General features: G+C 44.0%; 1 protein-coding gene across 25 annotated transcripts in view; it reads left to right on the forward strand.

Annotated features, from left to right (window-relative positions):
* The window catches only part of Npas3 (neuronal PAS domain protein 3), an 824148-nt gene that overhangs the window by 794472 nt on the left and 4994 nt on the right, over positions 1–24682 (forward strand). For 17 of the 25 annotated variants that reach the window (XM_006515941.3, XM_030246748.1, XM_006515942.3 and 14 more), the window contains 4 exons: positions 2035–2228; positions 6269–6375; positions 19486–19633; positions 23294–23418. In XM_006515941.3, coding sequence (XP_006516004.1) covers positions 2035–2228; positions 6269–6375; positions 19486–19633; positions 23294–23418 — 574 coding nt within the window. The remainder of the gene's footprint in view (positions 1–2034; positions 2229–6268; positions 6376–19485; positions 19634–23293; positions 23419–24682) is intronic. The other 8 variants (XM_030246751.1, NM_001370964.1, NM_001370962.1 and 5 more) reach the window with 1 other exon arrangement.

A 24682-nucleotide genomic window follows, 5' to 3' on the forward strand; every position in this document is an offset into this window, starting at 1 on the left:
TGAGTGCTTTGCCTCAGGTAACAGAATCAGAAAATTTTGCAAGTCTCAACCTAACTGGACCCTGATCTGTCTGTCTTTCAATATCACAATGGCCACAGTGAAGCTTGGAGCTCAGAGGACAGGCAAACGCGACACAGCCTCTCCTAAGCCGTATCTGCCCAGATGCCTTGAAATTGCTTTAGAACGGAATGCCAAGCAGGGATTATTTGGTATATCATTTCTGGGTGTGTGTTTTTCTGAGCATTTATAGATCTCCGAGTTTCTAAGAAGCTGAGTTTTCCTGATAAAACAGGACAGATCATGATAAATGAGCATCTATGTAAGCCTAGCTGGGAGAGGATGGGACTGTAACATCCCTCCTGTGAAGTTAATCCTGTTTCTTTTAGCTATTTCTTTATTAGTTAATGAGGTCTTGCAGACAAAAAAAAAAAAAAAATGTGTGTCTCTGATGGTGTTTTAGCACCCTTGCCTCCAGGAACGGCTTCAAATATTCATAAAGTGGCTCATCTGACCAAAGCTTAAAGCAAAGGTGCATTAAGTATAAATTTACTCAACTTCAAATGTGGGTGGTCGAAAATCCACTGCTGAAATAACCTAAATACTCCTCCTGGCTGGGGTTTCCCACTCCTTGGCTCTGGGCGTTCATGTGAAGGGTGACAGGGTAGACGTATTATTTACAACAGCCAGGACTCTGAAGGGCAGCCCCGGAAGCTTTGATCCCTCTTCCTGACTGACAGGAGTGTGCATTGCTTTTGGAAAACAGAATAACTTAAAGGGAAGCAAAAAATAAAATGGAAAAGGCATCGCTGGCTGAGACCCTGGGAAGGAGAGCAGGCTCCAGATGGTACTGCTCCAGAGAGGCGAGGCAAGGGAGACTGACACTACCCCACCCCCACCCCACCCCACTCCCCGCCCCACTTTGCTTCCTCATGGCAAGGGAGCAAATGTGGCATCGAGATAGGTGGAGTGATGATCCACCATGATGGTTCTGGAGAGCAGAGCAGATGTGGAAACTCAACCACTGAACTGGGCTTCTTGTAGACCGAACCACAGGGGTCTCCTGTTGGGCCTTGTTGTTGCGATCCACCCAGAACAACAGGGGCCTCAGAATGCAGCAAGAGTTCACACGCACACACACACGCACACACATGCACACGTATGTACATACATGAACACTTTCCAAGCCCTGACAGATACACCCCATTCCTGTCTTCTCAGAGCACAGCCATAGAAACCCATCATGGTTTTCACCCATTTATGGTTTTGTTTCTCTAGTGTATCACTTCTAGAAGCTGAACCTGTGCTTCTCCTCTGATGATCCTGGGTATTATGTATACTTCAGCTCATAAATGAAACAATTCAGACCAATACTGCCCCCAGAGTCCCTAGGCAGGTACCTCTGACGTGCCATAAGAATGCTGTGCATCTTCCTGACTCTACCTGAGTGTGAGCTCAAGGAAAGCATCAGAGGCCAAAATGCCCAGCGTCACTGAGCCCCTGGTAACCTAGCACTGCCCAATGAGAAATGTCTGTTATCAAAAGACCCCATTCATGTCGAAGCCCTGAGTCTGTTATTCAGACTTTGGTAAAAATGACTGAATCGTCTGAATATGGGAAATATCTGAGCCACGACTTCCAGAAAGCAGATGGCCATGTAATCTCTCTCACTACAAAATCGGAGAGAGAAAGACATCTTTTACTAACAAGGCTAATAATTCAAATATTTCCTGCTGCAGCTAGCTCAGTGCTCAGCATCTTATTCATAGGATCTGATAATGAATTTTCTATAAATGTGTAAGAGGAGGGAGTCCTTTAAAAAAAAACAGCACTATAATAACACTGCCTGAAAAAGTGTCATAGCATGTGTTCTCTGTGCTTCTCCATGAGTAGGCGAAGGTTTGATGACAGCCGTTAGGACTGTAGAAGATACAACCTAATATCAATTGTTCCCAGTGAGATTCCCTCAGAAGAAATAATCTTTAGTTCTGGGATGTATATTTGACTGGTGTCCTGTACTTGATTTTATTTTTCCAGGTGATTCACATAACAGGCCGGCTTCGCCTCAGAGTGTCGCTGTCCCACGGGAGGACCGTCCCCAGCCAAATCATGGGTCTGGTGGTTGTGGCTCACGCCTTGCCTCCCCCTACGATCAATGAAGTCAGAATTGACTGCCATATGTTCGTCACTCGAGTAAACATGGATCTCAATATCATTTACTGTGAAAATAGGTACTTTGTTTTCATGTTCATTTGCCCGCTGCGCGCACTGCCCACTGGTGAAGGTTTGGTTTCGGCTGCCTGAAAGATTTTACTTCCCCAGTGAGGCTCATTATAAATCCTGATCTTGTTTTTAATGGCTGCTTGGACTGACACCAAACATGCTTTTTATTTAAAACGTACATTGTTTCCCTGATTTACATTTGGGACAACAATTGAATGAATTGGGATACCCAGACATCCATCCGCTATTAAAAAAAAAAAAAAAAAAAAAAAGCCCATTTTGGCTGAGGACCCAAGTACAGAGCAGGGATGGGGTATTATTGGCAAAAGGATGCAGTGAAAGGCATCTCCTGTGCCTCTGGGTGACCTGCTTCCCGCTAATTCAAGGGCCTGGCATCCTGTTGGGCAGTGTCCTCGCAGACACTTAGCACAGGACAAATGAGAATCTGAGGCCCCCAGAGGAAATCCGCTGCTGCAAAAGGAATTTGCAACACTATTAAGTAAAGCTTTGTCATCCCGAGGAGTTTTCTTTTATAAATTAAAAAAAAAAAAAAAAAAAAAAGGTGACTCATCCTAGAAATGGGTTGGCAGTTCGTTTCCAAGACTGAGCTTTTACAAAAGGGACATTTTAGTCTATGGTTTGAAAGTTCACTTTTTCCATTAAGCACAAAGCAAGGGACAGAGATCGAAGATGGTGCACCTTACAGACCTTTCACCTGGAAGTCACCAGCCCATCTGACTGATGTGAAGAGGGAATCAGGATGCAGAGTGAGGGGAGGAGGGGCTGCAAAACTGTCCATCTCCTGGTGCTGCCAGGAGCATTACTGAGACAGTTGAGGGAGGATGCTTTCTGGCCATAGATTGTTGTCAGGTTTGAAGGCAATATATGTCCCCTGAGCCCTGTGAACGCCTTCACACAGGAAACCAGAGAGCAGAATGGTCAAGTGGCCTGGGTAATTAACCTCTGCAGATCCTAGCCAAGAGGAAGGCCAAAAGCGCCTGCGTCCACCCAGTCTACTGGGAACTGCTACTAAAGCTGAGATTGCTTTGGGATTGGTCTCCTATTTCCAGCCAGGGACTAAATGGGAAGAAAGAATTTATCTGACCTCCGATGCTCAGGAGTGCAGACAGCATCATGTACCTGTCTTTATTATGCAGTAATTATGCCTAAATCTGCTCAAGTTTTGTTGACATTTATAAAGTCTTCATCACCATGACCATACACTTGGGTGTGTCAGTGGTGTTCTGGAGAGGACACAGGAGACCAGGAAAGACAAGTCAGCCAGAAGGATGGGCAGGAGTGGCCTCTGACTTTGGCCAAGTGTATCTAGTCATCACCCTACAGTCTCAGGTCAGCCTGCTCCATAGGTAAGAGCTTGCTCCTGCTCCTGTCAGCCTGGGCAAGTTTGAATTAAAGAGTCGCAGCCCCTGACTTAGCAATAGCCTGTGCCGTCTCCCAGCCTTTGATTTTTCTTTAGTGGCCATGGTGAATGGCAAGAAACCAGTCAGAATAACCTCCCTGAGGAACTTTCCATATATACACACAATGGAAGAACACAATTAGCATTTACAAAGCCATTTAGTCTCTAAGTAGGCTGCAGGACAGAGAAGGAAACCAATGGAGGGACAGAAAGGAGAGCAATTCCAGAATAGATCACACCTCAGGCTGGGCTCAGCTCCACCATCACCACACCTTCCAAAAACCAATGCCAAATTTCCAATGGTTGTCCTATCCAATGCCACAGATTTTCTTTTCTTTTTTTTTTTTTTCTTTTCTTTTTTCTTGGGTTGTTGTTGTTGTTTTTTTGTTGTTGTTGTTTTGTTTTGTTTTTTGTTTTTTGTGTTTTTTTTTGAGACAGGGTTTCTCTGTGTAGCCCTGGCTGTCCTGGAACTCACTCTATAGACCAGGCTAGCCTCAAACTCAGAAATCTGCCTGCCTCTGCCTCCCAAGTGCTCAGATTAAAGGCATGCGCCACCACTGTTTGTTGTGATCAAGTGACTAATTTTTTTTTTTTTTAGCAAGCTTTCAATGTCCCATTCTAGCAATTGAGATTCTTGTCTGTGACCTGCTCTTAGCTTTTTTCTTCCCCCACCCTACCCCCCAAAATACCCCATCCGCTGATACAATGCATCATTCTCTCCCAAATGAAGACAGCAATCTGGAAATGTCCTTTACTAAGGGCAATGGCATGTTTGGGTTACAGAAAAGCTGCCATGCGCCAAGCTGGGGACAGTGCTAATGTCACTCCACCCATGACCCTCCTCACCATAGCCTGAGGTGATTTACAGGTGAGGGAGCTGAGAAACAGGAAGGATAGCTACTCTTCTGGCCTGCCACTCCTAGCTCTTACTGGTCTATTCTTTACTGCTGAAGCTGGTCGAATTCCCCACAGCAGGCTATGTATGGTTCTCTGAAAGGGCTTGATCCCGAATTTTTTTTTTCTTTTTTGAAGGTGTTCATTCAAATAAAAGAGAACGCCTTCCCCAAAGAACGAGGCTTTTTCCTGTGGTTTCTTATTTAATTAGGGAATTGTTAACTAGAAACTAAGCTTGCTCCTTGGCGATTCTTCTGCAGTCTGCAGGATGGCCCAGGGCAACGCTAACATCTAATGCTTTCAGGAGCTGGCAGACTTCACAGACACCAAAGAGGGTCTTTTAATGACATCTAACTTTTTTTTTTTTAGAAAGTGGCTGTTTATGTATACTTGGGAAAACAAGCTAGTAAACAGAACCACCAATCTGTTTTGTACCACAAATGCTCCAAGAATTCATTTTCATTTTCCTAAGAAATCTTCTCTCACTAATAATTCTAGTTTGGTCAAAATGATTATTTCAATCACTAAACATTGAGAAATCCACTTACCCCATTGAGGAGTATATTTTAATTATACTCTTACATTTATTTATAGTGCTTGTTTATTTGTTTTTGTTGTTTTTGTTTTCTGAGACAGTGTCTCACTATGTGGCTGTGGCTATCTTGGAACCTCTGCCTCCCAGGTGCTGGGGTGACAAGCATGTGTCACCACGCCCAGCTAACTCCATGATGTTTTTGTGTTACCAGACCTTATTAGCTCCCTGCCTTGTGAATCAGACACAGTTCTCCAACACTAATCCCATGTCTTTTAAAGATAACATTTCCAAATATGTGTTTCACATCTGAATAGATCCTGTGTCAGAAGTAATTTCTAAAGGGACAGTAAAATAAGTTAAACAAAATCTTTTTTTTTTAACCAACCAAAATGATTGCTGTAGAAAGCAATTAGCATTTTATACATGCCTATATAAACAAGGCAGATTTCCCCACATGTTCTATAGTTTGGGTCTGGATTTCTGTGTCCTACCTGAGGATGCTGGACAATTTAATTAACTATGGGCACTGGTACACACATACTGTCAAGCACAGGCCCAGAAGAGCTGCTGAAATGGTTTTAAACTTTCAGTGTAGAATCTACCACAAAGTCCCAGTTAAAAGAGCCAGGAGTGAAAGCTGAGCTCCCAAATGACTGAGACTAAAAACGATAATACCCTAGGCATCTGTATGTCTCAGCATTTAAATTATATCCCTTGAAATGCCAATTTGGACTTCGTGCCAAGCAGCAGCTGAATCCCTTTTTCATGGAAATACCCAACAGAAGACCAATCTGCTTAAATGAAAGGTGTCTCTAATCACTTGGTATAAACGTAACATGTTTTTATTTTATTATGTAACCTTGAATTATCTTGTCCTGTAATGAATATCTTGCATTGTTACAGTCCCTCAATAATTTCATGGAATTACGTTGTCCAAATGTGCATTCGGATGCCAAGGAAAAAACCTACCTAATTACTTAAATACAATTGCTTGATCTAGCAACATATCCAAAATTTAATAAAAATGTTGTTATACACCACAGAAATAACCTTCTCTCCTGACAGCACTTGCTCAAAGTGCTGTATCCTCGCAGGTACTTGGCACGAGGGAGATGTTTCGAGATCAGCTTCATGCAGTATTTCACACCCTCTCTAGTCTCCTCCTCTCTGAGTTCCAGTCTCTGTTGTTCTCTTTGTAGGATTAGTGATTACATGGATCTGACCCCTGTAGACATCGTAGGGAAAAGATGCTACCACTTCATCCATGCCGAAGATGTAGAAGGCATCAGGCACAGTCACCTGGACTGTAAGTACCCTTCTAGGGAAGTAGCCTGGGCAGTGTCATTTGTCGGCCTGTCTCTGACTTCATGGGACTCAGTGGTGACTTGCCCCTTCATGTCTCTTGCCTATATCTGAAACAACTGTCATCCAGTGAGAGAAAGTGAGATTAAATAATTTCAGCTGATATTTAGTATTATATTGAAAGCTGAACATTGGGCCCAGAGGCATTGTGGGATCTCCAGGCACCCTTGTAGAACTGTGTGGTTGCTTTCACTCACAGCAAGTAGACAGAGAGATCACCTGTCTTAAATTCTTCCTTGTCCCTTTCATTTCCTAGACATCAATTTCCACTTTGAAATTTGTGGTTTCAGTTCCAAACTATAGAGAACACAAGTTCAAATAGGCCAGAGCCTCATTAAAAAAAAAAAAAAAAAAAAAAAAAAATGCCTGCTTGCCTAGCCACAAAAACTAGGTTAGGGCAAAGCCCTGGAAGGCAGAGGCAGGGCACCTACGTGATCATCACCTGATGACAGCAGTCTCTTCCTAGGGAAGCCCCTACAGAGGAGCCTCCAGCTTCCAGGCTCTAGAAAGAAGAGGTTGGTCTTCATTCTGAGTCCTGCTCTGGAATCCTGGCCTCAGACTGGACCAAGATCTTCTGTAGAATGGCAGTCAGGAGGAGCAGCCACACTCTGGTTAAGTCTAAGCAACAACTCACATACAGACTCGGCAAGCAAGTTTCTCTCAGAGTCCACCAGCCTGCTTCTGCACAATAAAAAGGTCCAGGAAGCTGTGGACTGGTGGAAGTTCCCTCTTCCAAGCATATGGCCATCCTAGAGACTTCCTGAAAGAGGAGCCCTACCAGCTACATTCTCCAAAGGTTCTACATAGTTCAGAAGCCCGACTTTCAGTGCAGGCATGGTGCTACCAGTGAAAATAGTCCAGTTCGAGGTGAGGGCTTTATGTCCCATAGACCAGACTGGTAGTTTTTGCCCCTTCTTGTTTCAGCTGAGAAGAGCTCCACCCCAGATATCTAGTCCTGTGCAATGAGTTCTTCAGTCTCAACTCTTCCAAGTCTGATGGAGACGGAGCTAGCCCAAGTGTCTCTGTGATCAGCACTATGTTATGATGTTTTTAACTCTACATTAGCAGCACTGATATGGAATCAAATTCAATGTCAGATTCTGTACATCTGTGTCTCTGGGCACAGCCTGAACACAGGATGCTCTCTAGTGCAATCTACTCCCAACGCTAGGCACGTGCCTTGGTATCACTCCCCAGGGAGTCGGGGAGCACACTTGTTGCTAAGAATGAATGGGTGTTATGTATCACAGAAGCAGATGGCTCTTCAATTAATTGGGGAGGAAAATGATGTTGTTTCCTGAACAGAAGCATCAGGTTCTTTGTTGCTGGGAATTCAGGGGAAAAAAAATGTAAAAAAAAAAAAAAATACAGATCTCTGAAGAGACCAGTGGATATATTTCTGGAATGCCACAGTCCAGAGGTATAGATTTTTTAAATGAATATATTGTTTTCAAGACACTACCCTACCCCTACCTCCATGTTGGCAAGGAAGAGGAGAGACGGGATGAGGAGATGGGGTGGGGGCCGGAGCAGGGAGTGATTTCTCATTTGGGAGCCTTAATTGAGGTCTAAATTCAGAAACCTGGTGCTGGTTGTAAAAGAACTTTGTCATCCTTGAGCCTTATTTGGAAAACACCATGTTGATATACAACTTGAAGAAACACAATTCCAGAGGAGTTTGAGGCCAGGCAGCTCACTTCTTCCCAAGGGGCAATCATCCCCAATACATGTGCTTGATGTCATTTTTGTCCCAGCCACTCTTGTCTTATTTTCAGAAGCCAGAATAATTTATAAGTGCTAGAAAACAAACTACACTACCATCTACCATCATGAGGTTCTCCGAATTCTTCTGCTATCTTGGCCGATGATAAACAGAGACAGTATGCTTTCAAATTCTGTGATTTTTTTTTTTTCATTACCTGACATTGACATACTGGCTATTGCTTTATGACTTAGCCTGCTAACAATGATTGAGTTCATACTGTTAACACATATACATGCCTTCTCGTTTTGAGTTCTTTTAATAACCTTAAACACATAAAAAACAAACAGAATGGCCTTACAATTCTGTAAAGCAAAATATACTTCACATGTTTAGCTATCATGCTGTGGAGTAACCTCACACAATGTCAAGTAGCGCACAATTAGTCAAACTGTAGGGGGAGGAAAAGGACTGTTTTGATCCTGCAGAATTTTGATCCTAATCAGATTGAAATTCCAATGTTCTTGTAGTGCTTAATATCTTCAATCCCCCCCCCCCTCTCTCTCTCTCTCTCTCTCTCTCTCTCTCTCACACACACACACACACACACACACACACACACACACACACACACACACATCAAGCTGATTCCAATGTCAGGTTTTGCATTCTCTGACTGAAATAAGATGCTGAAATATACAAATGCATCCCACTTGGTACAATAAACATTAACATCATTATAAAGTAAGATTGAGTTTGAAATTGTGTGATGGAATGTCTGATGTTTACCTAATTCTCAGACCAAAGCCAGCCCAGTAACAAAATGACAGAGCATGTAATAAGCCTTGGTTGTGTAAACACTGGAAGGAAAGGCAAGAAGCCAGCACAGCATCTTCCTTGTCCAAAGCCCTAGGCTATTACTGAAGGAGGCCTCAACTGTGCCTTCCTGGCAGGAGAAGGTCACAGTGACATAGACTCAGTTCAAGAATAAGATAGAATTCTAAAACAAAGGGGTGGTTAAAAAATAAACCACATTAACTATTTAGCTTTTCTTCCTAGAGCTATTGGCACAGTTCCTGGATCTGTCTGTGAAAGGTGGGTTTCAGACATCTGATCATACTTCAGATATTCTGATATCTGTCTTGTGCTCTGAGTCACAGATAAGACTTAAAGAAGAGGGGGCTCAGATGTCTTTGAGGACTAGAAATCCTGCCTTTATCATTGGCATCTCTTCTCAGCATAGGTGCCTGTAAATCCATAAATGAACGTGTCCCTAGAATCAGAAAAGTAAAGAGAGATCTTCCGCTGCACCAGGATCTCATGACTCTGAAAGGACACGGAGAACACAAGGCCACCTGCCTCCCACTGGGCCGGTTCAAGGTACCTGGTGTTAGCTAGATAGATCTCCACCTACAGTGTCACATTGTTAGCAAGGCTTGGTGACTTGCATCTGACATCCCTGTGGAGAGGCTGAGGCAGGAGGATTACCAGGAGTGCACGTTTAGTCTCCCTAGTGACCATGGCTTGAAAGTCAAGGGAGTTTCAAGTCTGTTTATTTCCCACTGTGACAAAAGACCTCTGTGACTTCTTTTCATTAAGCCCAGTTTCGTTGGTTCTTCAGGTCAAATTGGCTAAATCACCATTTCAGGGTTTGAATTTTAAACTGCATATGGCAGTGATTATTTGGGGACCTTTCTCTCTGCACTGCCCTCTCGTCTTCCATTGCTCAGGAGACCGTAACCTGGAGATGACCATTCATGTCCCCTAGATCACCTGTTCCAGCTACCTAAGAGCACCTGGGTCACCCTTGAATTATACGATGTTTCAGCACACAGCACTCTGTCTGCCTATAACCTAAAGCATGGACGGCTAAGCCACATGCAGGCATATGCTTGGCATTTGTCTTTATTGCTACTGATGAAGCCTTCGCCTAGAGTCTGAGCTGTTTTCTTGATCCAGCCCCTAGGGTTCTTCCTAGGTCAGATCAACAACTCTCTAAAACCTTACGGAGAGACAAGAGACTTGTCTTTCTTTCACCTGGTGACATCGTGTTCCACCGGCAACACTCAATGACTCTGCAGTGGGATTCAAAGAAAGAAAGCGTGAGCTACAGACAGTGGCTGCTTCCCCTCCAGGATGACAAAACCTCCAAATGCCTTTCCAGAGAAACAAAAGGCCTGCCCTGTTGCCTACAGGACCAAGTGGAAATAAAACGGGTGGCTGACCCACTATACTTAAGGGCGAGTGTTCAAGCAACACACGGTAGCCATACTGCTTGCTTCTTAATACATTTTTTAGCAACGTGACTATACAGCTACCTGGCATAATGCATTCCATGCTGTTTTGCATCAATAACCCCTACACTTCCCTCCTGAAGGCGTCTCATCGCCAAATGCAAGCAGACTGCTTAATGCAGGACTAATTAGTATATCCCCTTCCAGTCTGCAGGCCCTCCATTGTAATTCCTTCCCAGCTCATTTTTTTCTACAACTGAACATCAATCAAAGTAAGTGCCCTGCCTGCCTAGGCAACACAAGATGTCCTCCATGCATTTGTCATCTGCCACACAAACAAAGGGGGAATTTAATTGTTGATTTGGGTATGCAGCCATAGCTCACAGGAAAGGGAGAGGCAAGTGAGGGAAGACAGGAAGGAATAAAGTTTGATGGGTGGGCCAACGACAGATTGCACTAGGGGATCTCCACTGTTCACTCATCTCAGTGCTTCCTCTGGGTTGGGTCTTCAGGGATTTTGCTACAACCTGGCCATTGCCTGGACTTTTTCCCAAAGTGAGTGATTTTTTTTTCTCTTCTCCCTTATGAATATGAAAATTCCCATGGAAGAAAACACAGTGAATAGCTACCACAGCTGCCTTTCTCCCGAAAGCCAAGTGGATCTACATTGTCTGTTCCTTAGCCGCAGACACTGCCACAGGCCGGCAAGAAAGCACCGGGTTTCTAGGCAGGAATGAATTAGGGTTAGTAGTTTGTATCTTTCTTCTTGAGGCAAGTGTTGATTTTGGGCTTTTCAAGTCCATGGCAGGCAAGTACATAGAGCAAAGCCAGCAAGTGGGACTGCTCACCAGTCGAGTGCTTGTCTCGGGTGTCAGCCTGTTCATGAGCAGTGTGGACATGTGCAAAGAGCTTGCACACATGTACTGCTTCAGGCCCATGCCAAATATACTGAATCAGAGCCCAGGGTTTGTAAGTCCACGATCGCTTGCCAACTCCCTTCAGTGTGAAGACTGAGCAATGCTGACCAGGCTGGCATTTAGGAGTCAACACAAACCAACTAATCAGCTCAAGTTCCTTTTCCTCTAGAGTTGGAGTGATTTCGTTGATGATAGTGGCACGTAAGCACACTGATTGAAGGTATCTCAATCAATGTTCAAATGAAACGAGTGTATAATTATCTGATAAACTTGACTTTTTAAAAATGATATAAACTAGAACCGGAGAGATGGCTCGGTGGAAATAAATAAATAAATAAATAAATAAATAAATTTGCTCCTTTTGCAGAGGACCTGGGATTAGTTCCCAGCACCCAGGGTGGCTAAAACCTATCTGCAACTCCAGTTTCAGGGACCTGTGCAGGCAGCCCGTGTCCATGGTATACTCGCATGCACACACACTATATTAAAAGTAACGATGTCTAGCTTAGGAAGGAAAAGGAAATCTTTGATGTTTCTCCCCAGGGTAATATTTTCCTATGAATACTTTATTACATGTGTGAATAAGAGTAGGGATATTTTCCCTGTTCTCCTTCATGTAACATTTCTGACTACTTTTACCATATACGACACCTTGTGGTATTACTAGGAGATTTAAAAATAAGGCATCCAAGCTTACATACTGGTGGGGAAGATAGCGTGAGACAGCCAACTCTGAATATATAACATACAATGAAGACTATTAAGATGTATGAATGAAATACAGAGATCCCAGAAGCGGGGACATCCAAAGGGAAGCTGGAAAAGAAGCCCCAGAGGCCGCAGACAAGGCACACTTCCTAGCCCTAGAAAGAGGATAGATGGTAAGAAGCCAAGATGGCAGGAGATACAGGGAGTATCAAGGGCATTCCAGGAGTAGAGAAGTGTGGAGAAGCATGGAATACAAAATCGCTTTCCCCAGAGAGCAAGCTACAACTTTGATTTGACTGATAAATTCAACTCTCCAGTGGACTGTCGTCCCTGGTTGCCAGTTCAGGTAGTAGCTACTTTTGTTATGTGTTTTTTAATACAACATCAAAAATAGTCCTTTTAAAAACAGCTCTTATAAAACATGATCCAAAAAAATAAAATCAATACTTCTAAATCATCTATTCCACCTAAGTCAACTAAACTAAATAGAATCAACCCCATCACTTTTCTATTATGCCATCTGTTCTTGATCTTTTGTGACTTATCTTTATAGTTTCCCTTTAAAAATTCAGTCTGCATATTAGAAAAGGTCCTTTAAGATGTTTCTAGGTTCAGCTGAGTAGCATAGAATTTACTTCATGGGTGTGGTTAGTATACAAGAGTTTGCCTGCAATTGTGAGGTTGACTAACCGTTCCCAGTCAATGCCCATATCCTGTCTGGCTTCACGGAGTTTTGTGTGGGGCATATCAACTAAACCATACCTTGTTACATGTGGGTCCACTGAGGAGAGACACGTCCATTTCATCCCTTCTACCTCCTTTACTCCCCTTTAGTCTCTCAGCCTCTATTCTAACTTCTTAAAGACTTCACTCAGCCTACGTCAGACTCCTTGCCCCATAGCCAATGTACCATGCCAGTTTCCATATACTTGTCAACATTATAAACTGATAAGCGGAAGTGAGACTCCACCCTCCAGTCAAAGGCAACTGGAGAGAAATCCTGGTTGAAGAACGAAGAAAACATTTCAATCAGTTTTCACACTGGAGAGTCCTCCAGGAGCTCAACTGCCCAGTGTTAGGGGCGGGGATTAATGAGCACTAATTGACACTGTCCTCCAGTGAGCAGGCCCATGGACTGACTTTGTTTACCATAATCTCCTACCACAGTAGGCACTCAAAAAAAATCTTCCTAGGTGACTGAAGAAACCTACCATTTCCCTCGTTCCGAGCCAGAATCCTTCCTTGGTGCCACGCTAGAGAGTTCAGTACTTCTCCTTTATATAACAAATCTTTTCAAAAAGAAAGGTATAGAGGCCAGAAAAACACCAGCTCTCGCTATTTTATGTTGGAAGGGGCAGGAATGAGTAGTACTAAAACTCCCTGGTTGGATTAAAAATAGCTTGAAAAAACTCTGAGGACTGTAGAAGTGGTGCAGTGGTTAGAACACTTACTGCTCTTCCAGAGATCCAGGGTTCGAGTCCCAGCACCCACTTGTTGGATCACAACGTGCCGTCTGTAACTCCAAACCCAGGTAGCCCACAGACACCAGACATAACATGTGGTGCACATACATATGTGCAGGAAAACACCCATATACATAAACTTTTTAAAAATAACCTCAAGATCTCAGGGTCACTTGTGCCAGCGTCCTTTGATTCCGTCTGAGAACACCACACTGGTGCCATCAGGCTTGAAAAGGCCTGGACTCCGATTCAGTACATTATCATGAAGGAGGAGGAAATTTATTTTTTAAGCCGAACAAATTGACACGTCCCAAATCAATGAAAAGTTTTCTGCATGATTCAATATTAGCAGTTAATAAAGATCTATCAATTGGCAGGGCGAGAGGACAAAAACCTCTTCTGAGGTTGTTAACCACAGACAGTGGCTCAGGCAGGGCCTGTCATTAGTGGGCAAGAGGGAATCCATATTTGATGCATAGTCATTCGCAGAACATCTATGGGCCCTTGTCTTTAAGCTCGGAACTCCCATTAAATAGCAACTCTCATCCAACTTTACCAAATATTGCTCAGCACGTAGATTTTTAAAAAGGAGGAGGAGGAGAAGACTAACCTGTGGATGCTTGCCATCAAAGACATCTCTAGCTCACTAATTGCAAAATCTATCGGAAAGTGTGCCTGGCGTGAGAGTGTCAGTTGATCCTCTGAGTGGTTCTAAATGAAAAACTGTCCTCATCGCAAGTAAATAAAGCACTTAACACGGTTTCAGCTACAACGCCGTCTCCCATGTGAACCTTAACAGTGACCTTCCTGTAAGCATCAAGGACTATAACTTTTTAGATAAAGAAATTTGTTCTTGTCTTAGGCTTGCGTCAGGTTCTTTCTCCAGTAGGCTACAGTTTTCAAAAGCAGAGGAGAGAAAAAAAAAAAAAAGTAATCCAGAATTTTTTTTTTTTTTTTTCAAAAATTCTGTTTCCAGAATGAAGTTTCCTGTCAGCCTGCCTTGGGCCTTAGGTGAAGAAGCAGAGATTAAAGAGTCAGTATTCTTTTTCATGTTTCATCTGCCAGTTTTGTGAATGTAGAAAGAAGAAAACCAGTGGCCACAGCTAAGCACCCAACTGTGGAATTAAGTAGAAAGCATGATTTTAGCACACACATCCTTACTTACTTAAACACACACACACACACACACACACACACACACTCCACTTCAATGCATTCGAAAAATCATTTTTGAATCCCAAGCAAAAGGCTCCAGTCTCTCCACTCCACCGCTACTGATGGAGGTAGCTCCGTGAGGGGGTAAGAATTGTGCAGATGTGTCCTCCTAGTGCATGCTGATAATGAAGCTCCTTGTTCAATCCTGTGAATGTGAGGCCTGGCCTGCCCGATGAGCTCACCACTTCCTAGTTACTCTAGACTTACCTGAGTACACCAAGTACTGCAGCTTTTTAACGCATATGCAAACCTCTCAACGTCCTTCTGGGAGGCGCGGTGCTAAATGCCTGCTTTGATGTGTGCTCGTCTCTTCAGTGCACTGCTTACTACTCCATGAGACACAACTCACTCACTGTTTAGACCCTGGCTTGGTTTTGTACAACAGCCCAATAGGAAGACACCACATTCTCTCCTTTTTTTTTCCCCACTTCATATCTCTAAAGACAAATATGTACCAATCTGTTAGGGTAACAGACTGATATCCCCGCTGCAGACACTGGCTTCTTTTGTATCCTTTCAGTCACTGTCTCTGTCTGTGGACAAAGTTTTCCCAAGGAAATGTAAATCCTTGGCTTGGGAACAGTGTGCAAACCCCAAGGCAACGAAGTTTGTGGGGTTTGGGGGTGAAGTGAGTATTGTTTACAAACAGAGCATTCTTGTCTATGGTCTTGAGTCAAGAGATCAAGTGACATTTTAAAAGGATGCTCAGGAAAGCTTATCATCTGTCATTTATTGGGGGAGGGGTGACTATCAAAGGTCACATATTTTACAATGTAATCCCTTCACAGTTGGCTTTGGGGTATGTCATCTGCCATTCCCTGCCCAATAGGGCATCGGGTAGTGTTTTGACTAAAAGACAAACAGACCCTCAATGATGGTTCTTTACTTGCTAGATGGGCAGATCTGAATCAGGAGAACACAAGAACTGTTTTCTTCTTACACAAATGTAAGGTCAGCTTGCCTCCTCAGGGACACAGCCTGTCTGGTGCCTTCTGTGTGGAAGTGGGGGAGGGGGGCAGTTCTCAGAGCATCAGCCACCAATGGCTACTGATACTCCCCTAGACTAAAAGTAAAAGGAAGAAAATAAAGCCTGGATCATTCAAGAAACCTAGGTAAACCTGCGTCTTCTCCTCCTCGTGTCTTCATGGATGTCTTGTAAAAAATCTAAGAAAAAGCCATGGAAACTCTGAGATCTTTAAATAAAAACTAATACCTCAACTGCATACCCTTAAAAGACAGAACTATATAGAAGTTTGGATGTGGACAGTCAGTTCCATTGAGGGGTACACAAGGCAACCAGCCTGGGAATCTTGACAGTAGAATGTACACATTAAAACAAGCCACAAAGATGCCAGATCGTGTGTGTCAGCAGTGCCCAAGCCACAGGGCACAGATGCCACAGGAAAAACCAATTGCCCTGGGTATTTCCTCTCCCTGTACTTCCTTCTTGCTGTAGTGTGTGTGTGTGTGTGTGTGTGTGTGTGTGTGTGTGTGTGTATTTGTGCGTGTGTGCGTGTGTGTACATACTCTATTTTTTTAGAACTGCCATATCAACTAACTTATGTTGTACTTATTTCTGGCTTCCTCCACAAAAGGAGCTTTGTGAAGAAGGCTGACTTAAATATCCCCTCATTTTTCCCTACTGTTCAAACCCATAACTCAAAAACAACAGCAGCAGCTACTAGATAACAGAGAATCCAAAAGGGTTAGGGTTTTTTTTTTCCTTTTTGTATTTTTCAAGTTCTCTAATTTATTACACACTAAAAATCTCTTTCAAACTGGCACCAACATGGCTTTTCTTCTTGAGCTGATTAGGGCCACATGAGCTCAGGAAAAGCTGTCAGATCCTGCCTCTGGCACAGCTGGAATGATCCAAATGATTTGCCAGTATGATTTTTTTTTCCAAGAAATAAGCTTCATCCCAAAGTTATAAATTTATATTCTGTAAGAAGTTAGAGCAAAAAGTATCCCTGATTCAGTATGAAAGAAGGCACTCTGGGAACTTCTTTTATATGAACTTAAAAACAAAAGGAAACTTAGGTAATATTTTGGTCAACATTTCATTCCCTCCTGAAACTACCATCAGATCTTCTCTGTGGATTCCAACGGTATATGGAGGTCCCGTTTAGAAAACACCAGCCCTTGAGTTGTCACTGAAGACCATGTGAAGATGGTGACCCTGGCAAATTCTGTTAAAGACCAGTCCAGGGAACAATTATGACCCAGAGACTGCTTGTCTTCAGTTGTGCACTATGACCTCTGAAACCTGTGCCATTCACCAGTGACCCAAGAACAGCCACAGTGCTGAGCGGAAGAAATCCTTGTGTTCAGTCCTTCACCTGGCCTCCTCTTCACATCAGAAGTCACCTGTCTGCCTCTTTGTCATTCAGGAATGTATTCTTGGCGAGGCATCCCTGAGCCTGGATTTAATGAAAGACTGAATTAATGTATTCATGGACCCTAATAAATTTGTATTTATCTTCTCAGCAAATGCCCTTTAAGCAGACCAAGCCCTCCTCCCTCGTTGTCTAAAGACAGCATTGCATCAGCTCTTTGTATTAGAAACGTGTTTATCTGAAAACTGTCAGGAAGGTTGGTGTTTTTAAGTGAGGAGCCGCATGGGGGGTGGAGTGGTCATTCTGTTGATTCTTTACATTCTAACTTGATCTTATTTGTTTCTTCGATTTAACCCTCTCAGTCTCTATATTCTAGAGTTGGTGTTTTCTGTTGTTTGTTGCCTGTTCTGGGTTCCACTCTGGTTCAGATTCTCCACCCAAGAAATGCCAGCCTTGCTCGCCAATTCAATTTTTTTTTTCACATGATTCTGCAAAAAGGTTTTTTTTTAGTCTTTTTGTCTTTGTTAAAAATACTAAAACCATTAGGAATCATCCTTTACTCTGCTTAGAAAGCACATAGAAAGAACTATGTCACCAACCAGATTGGAGTGTGGTGATTTCCTCTGCATAGACTTGCGCAAGCCACTGTCCTCAGGTAAAAGTCACCCAGGCCCAGCAGCTCTGAATGAGAGCACCCTGTGTTGCATGCCACGGCGGTTTAACAGGAGAGCCGTGTGGTACGCCTGGCAGTTCACCACTTTCTGCCTCCACTAGGAGTTTGGTAGCCTGGAAAGCCATGCATACAGAATGGCAGAACTTACTGTCACCAACAAAAGGAGGGCACAATGCTACCTGTGGAAGTCCACCACCAAGGGCAGGTGATGGCCCCCCAGCCTTCCAACGCCCTGCATTGGGTAGTAGCTTTAGAACAAAACTTGCCCCTGTGTGAAGCATTTATTAGGGCTTTTTCAAGCAACAGTGAAGACATAATTATTAAATTTTACAACCATTCATTTAACATATCGTGAGAAAAAAGGGGGGAGAATGGGAGAAAAACATGAAAGTCTGTCCACTATGGATGCAGAACGTAGGGGTTGATTAGTGGCCACTCTCAGATGAAGGAAGAGGTTCACCCGCCTGGAATGTTACTCTTTCCCACAGTGACTCCCTTTTTCCATCCACCCCCCCCCAAAAAAAAATCAAAATGTACTTCATGAAACTATTGTATATGAAGCACTTATTAGCCGTAATTAAATGGACAATATGAATTTACTACGTCTTTAGGACTCTGGCTTGTTCTGGTTTAGAGCAAGATGATTAATGCAAATACATATTACTTGAGATAACCATTTAGCAGCTAATTTAGCCAAATTTATTACAGCAGTTAGAGGTTTTTCATTTTAGCAGACGGAGACAAGGACATGCCAAAAGTGGGGCATGTAGACGAGTGCGCACTGCCCTCTAGTGGCCGGCAGGCTGGTGAGCTTTTGTGGGGGCGTGAGCAGTGGTCTCCACGTCCTGAAGCAGAGCCTTCCCTGCATACTCTCAAACCATTCCCCTCCATAGCACTTTATTTAGGGGGTGATTTACTACAGTTTCCCTTTTTACTAGCTCAGGAGAACCCAGATACAAATCAAATCTATTTCAACTTGGCAAGATTCTGGTTAGACTATCATTTTTAAACATCTGCATTTTAAAGCTCTCTTACAGTGGGTATTTAAAGGCACCGGTTCACATTCCTGATTGTTTTTACTTGTTCCATCATTTTGTGCCATATTTCAGCGTCTGGCTGGAGCTGTCACTCTGTTTGGCTCAAGTCAAGTCAGTGCTGTGCCTCTCTCTCTTAGGCCAGTGTCTCTCTCTGACTCAACCCGGGGATATATTTTGTTCCAACCTTCAGCTGTCTCACCACAATTTACCCTGGCTGACCAATGTAAATTTACTTCATCCAAGGACTATAAATTCTGTAGGACAAGATCAAAAGGAACGGATGGCTAAGGACACGGGTTTGATATTGCTCAGGCTGAAGGGAAGTGATCAAAGACGGGGGGGGGGGGGGGGAAGGCATCTTCAGAACCATTCAGATAACCAGAATCTCAAGGAGGGCAACTCGGAGGAGCTATGCATAAATCAGGCAGAGATTTGCCTTTCTTACCATCTGATGTTAAACCCACCGACAATATCCACACCACATTAGGTGTGCTCTGAGCCAAAAAGATTAGTAGCCCTTTTATTCTTCCTTTTCCACCACGGCTGCCCAGAAGGGAATATAGCCTCACTACAGATGCCAGGAACCCCAGCTAGGCAGCTGCTGCTCCAATGAGATGTTGATTTCATTTGTGCTAATAGCATCTTAAGTCAGGCATACGCTGGGCTCCCCAAGCTTTGGTCTCAGGTTGGGCAGAAATGAAAACCGTTCTATGCCCCATCTTAATACTACACCTTCTGTTTTGTTTTATCTCTCTTTACCCTACCCCAGTGCTGAATAAGGGTCAGTGTGTGACCAAGTACTACCGCTGGATGCAGAAGAATGGAGGCTACATCTGGATACAGTCTAGTGCCACCATAGCTATTAATGCGAAGAATGCAAATGAGAAGAACATCATCTGGGTGAATTATCTTCTTAGGTACCTTTTCCATTACATTTCTCTCTCGTTATAAACTGCATGCACTGAGGCTAATAGCCGGCAGGTCATGAGCACTGTCTTCGGACAGGGACAAGGACAGGCAGGGTGCTCTGCTTCCTGCAAGATTCAAAGAAATGGGAGATGATCAAAGCCCACTAAATCTCAGATTGTCAGTCTTTGGGCAGCCCTGTCCCCAGAGCTGCTCTCCTTCCTGGGACAAGTTCCACCCAGAGACATTTGCCTAAAGCTGCTGCATCCTAGAAATCATCTCCTTATGCCCCCACCTTTGCCCTTGCACTCTAGTCCCTGGGGAAGCAAACAGAGCCAGAGGGGAATAGCACGGACCCTTTGCTTCCTACGCATTCCATCGTTTTGATCTCCTCAACCTTCTGCACAGGTATTTGTTCTCTGGATACTCAAATTTTGGTAAGCAAGATGAGCCACTTTGCCAGAGCACTGGTAATCTCAGTGTAATTAAAATAATAATAATGACGACAACGACGACGATGATAGTAACTCCTTTGCCTGCCACTCTGGGCTTTTAGTCAAGTTTTATGTTTTTAAACTTTGTATCATAGCAGTCCAAATTCAACTGCTTCCTAAATGCTGGTACAAGGTACCTTTTCCTTCCCTTTCCTTAAGTCTGTTCTTCAACTGAGATTCCAACAAGCCGTAAAGTGACTGGATGGCTTGGGTTTGAGGGCAAGCCTTCAGGAACGTTCTCTACTGGTCTTGTCACAGAGCTATCACGGCACTTGGCTCCCGCCCACCACCGTAATTCCACTCTTAGGCCTCTGTTGTCCTAAAGGCACCAAGCAGGATCCACATGTGCACTGACTAGAAAACCTTCCAGTAGAGCTAATGAATGGAAGTTGGTGCCCTTTGGCTGATAATTTCGACAAAGGCTACCTGAGTCCCATTTCTCTTAGAGACAGCCGAATGGGGCTGGCCGCAGTGTTAACAAGCAGAACTCATCAGCACACCGGCCCTTCAGTGCTCTGCACACTTTGGTGATGGCTTGGAGGCATGAATGTGCTTGCTTTCTACACCATATCAATCAGACGCTAATGATTATTGCTCTAGAGAGGCCTTAATGGATGCCACTTACGAGGGTTTTCATCTATCTGCTTTCTTGTTTCCTTTTTTGACCTCTTCTGCTATCCTTTCTCTCTAAAGGTAAAAGTGTATGTGTTGTTTGTTTTGTTTTGTTTTGTTTTTTTGAGACAGTGTGTAGCCCTAGCTGTCCTGGAACTTACTTTGTAGACCAGGCTGGCCTCGAACTCAGAAATCCACCTGCCTCTGCCTCCTGAGTGCTGGGATTAAAGGCGTGCACCACTACCGCCCAGATCTGTATCAGATCCTATTACAGATCGTTGTGAGCCACCATGTGGTTGCTGGAGTTTAAACTCAGGACCTCTGGAAGAGCAGTCAGTGCTCTTAACTGTGGAGCCATCTCTCCAGCGTGTGTGTGTGTGTGTGTGTGTGTGTGTGTGTGTGTGTGTGTGTTTAGTGTGGCTTTCTCCGAGGGCTGATTTTCATGAGGACCGGATGGTCCCCTTTGGTTGTGATCTTTTCATGGAGGCCCCAATGTCAAGGAATCTGTTCTCTGAAGTCTTTCTATGAAATCGTCACTACTGCTACTATAGAAAGCTATGAAACTACCTGTGACAAACAGAAAATAGAACCAGACACAGATGCTCTTTTGCTGGGCAAAAGTGGTGGTGCCATTATGAAGAAATAAATGGCAGTAAACATTCACTATAGGTTAGACGCCATGTCTACCATGTTGGTGCATCATAGAGCTCTGAGGGTATCTATGTTTGTTATTCACATTCCCTGGGGTTTATTTACTGGTTATTGTGTATTTTCTTGAGAAACACACAATGGTATTTATTTATTTATCTATTTTTATTGGTTACTGTGTAATTTCTACAAGAGTCCTTTAGACTACCTCATGGCTTCCCACTCTGCCTGTGATGGCAGAAATATCAAGGAATAGGAGAAGAGTTTGGATCAACATTATTAATCTACCCCTGAGCTGAAAAGTAACAGCCCACAAGCATTTGGTAACTCTAGCTCATCAAATTCCTTATGGATAGGAAGAAAGCGGTCTGGGCATCAAAGGCCAGCCTTCAGGCTTCCACACCTTGGTCTCATGTGTGGTAGATCTTTCATGGATGACCTGAAGACCCACCCTGAGATTAATAAGAACAACCAGTGAATGGGAGACACATGATCTTTGAGACCCCGTGGCACCATGACTACAGGAAACTGATGCCCGTGGGCTGAGTCACTCACGGGTGCCATTTTGCAGGCTAGAAATCTAGTGAAAAAAATCATTCCTTGGCACAAGACAAACTCCTAAATTGGCTTTTCTTTCCCACCTTCTTAGCCAGAAAGGATTATTCTTACTCAAGCAACGCTTCACTTCTGGGCCCGCTCCATGTTCCTCTTCCACTGTTCAGGAATGTCTGCCCTCAGTCTTCATCCCATTGCCTGGCAGCGCTTACTAGAAACCCTAACCTCAGAGACTCAGAGTGCCAAGTCTGCCTTCCTACCATTAGTCTCATCTGATTATCTAGAGAAAGCTGTTGCTGTTAAAGCTAATTCACACTAAGGAGTAAATGCCTGATAATCCATCTTAGTGAATTAACCCTCCCAGGGACGTTTGCAATTTTAGAGTAGAGACTGAAACAGTGACTTCCTTAATATGGGGATTCAGTAGCAAATGAGTCCCTGATCATGTGCTGCCGCGGCCTTGGCCAGCCGTGTACAAGACAGAAGAGGCATTTCCCATTTGGAGGCAAGATGCTTTTTTGCTGCCTTTAGGTTACAGAAGCCGCTACTGATCATAAATCTGGCAGACGGGGACGGGCTTTTCCAGAAGATGGCTAGTGCAAACGGACCGCGCATTTCATTTCCGGAAAAGGCTCGTTTCTAAATTAAAAACAGAACAAACATTAAGCACATTTGTGTACGTGGGGTTAGATCCATTCTGTTAGGGCCTCTCTCACACTGGGCCTCTCCCACTGCAATCAGACGCCCAGCTAACAAGCCACAGGTGTACGCCACATGAGCAGACTGAACTGTGATTGTAATGGGCGTGCTGACAGTTCAGGAGCCGAGCATCCCAAGATGCACCTGCGCATCTGACAGATCGTTAGGCACTGAGGGCATGCCGCCACCCCCATAGCTTTGGAGCAATCCGAACAGCTGAGAAGTTGCATCAGGGGCCAAGGCAAGGGTACTGAGGCAATGAACTCATTAGGAACACGAGAGAAGGTAGGACACACCAGGTGGTGTGGGAAGGAATCGCCGAGACTTCCTCTCATTGGCCCAGCCCCCAGGTGTTATGCCAGGAGGAGAGTCAAGCAGCGCGGTCCTCCGGCCCCCAATGGTACCTGATTATTTAAAAGCTTTTTAGTGGCTTTCATGCAGCATTTGGGTATTCAATCATTGTGGCAGGGTGCACCTGTACCCTGGCACACACAATCCAGGCTTCTGTGAAAAGTCCCGTGAGCAGCTGAGAAAGGATTTCCCACTTAGTCCTCAAAACTTCCTCAACCCCAGATGTGTAGAGCAAGAGAGTTCAGGAGATGACGAATGCTCCCTCCAACCCCGCCCCCCACCTCCTGATAACGGATATCTTCCTTCCCACAGTAATCCGGAGTACAAGGACACACCCATGGACATTGCGCAACTCCCGCATTTGCCAGAGAAAGCGTCAGAATCCTCAGAGACATCCGACTCTGAGTCAGACTCTAAAGACACCTCAGGTATTACAGGTACTACTTCTCCATGCTCTATAGCCAAGTTGCACTGGTCTAAACACAGGGGTGGGTAACAGTCAGCGGGCCACGGTTACAGGTCTAGCAACCGGCCAAATCCTGTAATAAGATCTATCCTGGCTATCTCAAACACACTAATGTGTATGTATATGTATATGTATATGTATATGTATATGTATATGTATATGTATATGTATATGTATATGTATATGTATATGTATATGTATATGTATATGATGTATATGTATATGTATATATGTATGTGTATGTGTATGTGTATATGTACATATGTATATAATCTTCATATTCTGTGTATATGTTGTGGCAGATATGCATACATAATATGCATACATAAACACACAGGAAAGAGTAAGTAATCGCTTAATGTTAACCCTCCCATCCTTATAGAAGGAATAGGATACTATTCCTATTCTATCATTTTTATTATTCATACTGTGGCTCTACAGCCAGAAGCAAATAACAGGAATAGCTCTGCCAGGACCACAAATGAATGACTTCTATCAAGGTTCAGGCCCCACCAAGCTGGGGAGGAGCCTGTAAAATAGGCTCTAAGTCCGCAGGCTAGAAGCTTTTATGTCCTGTTCACTACTCCACGCCATCCATAAACAAAGGGCAGAAGCTATTCTAGACCCTCTGCCCCGGTAAACAACTCTTAGAGCAACACACTCCTAAGACAGTAAAATAGCTGCTTCACTGGTTTGATTTCTGGAAGTCCATACGCTCCCATTTTTTGGTCGTCTGAGGAAGTAAACCTCCTGAGCGATAAGGAAGGCAAGATAAGAGTCCAGGAGCTATGGCGAGGTTAGTCTTCTTTCCATTCCCGATCCCCTCCCAGAGGCACACAGTGAGCAGAGAATTGGATTCTCTGTTACAGCTGCACAACTGCTTAACAGGGGGAAATGAAGGCCACAGTGGGTACATGGTTCGCCCAAGGTTCTAATCCAGTCTGCTACCCACAACTGTTAAGGCAAAGCCATGGAAATCAACATCCCTCTAGGTCTCTGGAGACTGACTGATGGGGAAAATCTGTTCTCCCTCAAATGAGGCAAGTGACCAGGTCTCTCCATCAGCCCCCTGCCTCCAGAGGCCCTGAATTCCAGGGTTATGAACACCAAACACACCTTGGGATGTGGGGGCACACTTCATGGTGGAACTTGTTTTCTCGCTCCACAAAATGTGAAGCTTTGTCGTTGTTGCCCCACCACCACCCACCCCTGCCGAAGTTCTAGAGTAGTCTCTG

The sequence above is a fragment of the Mus musculus genome, chromosome 12 (assembly GCF_000001635.26).
Source record: "Mus musculus strain C57BL/6J chromosome 12, GRCm38.p6 C57BL/6J".
Taxonomy (NCBI): Eukaryota; Metazoa; Chordata; class Mammalia; order Rodentia; family Muridae; genus Mus; species Mus musculus.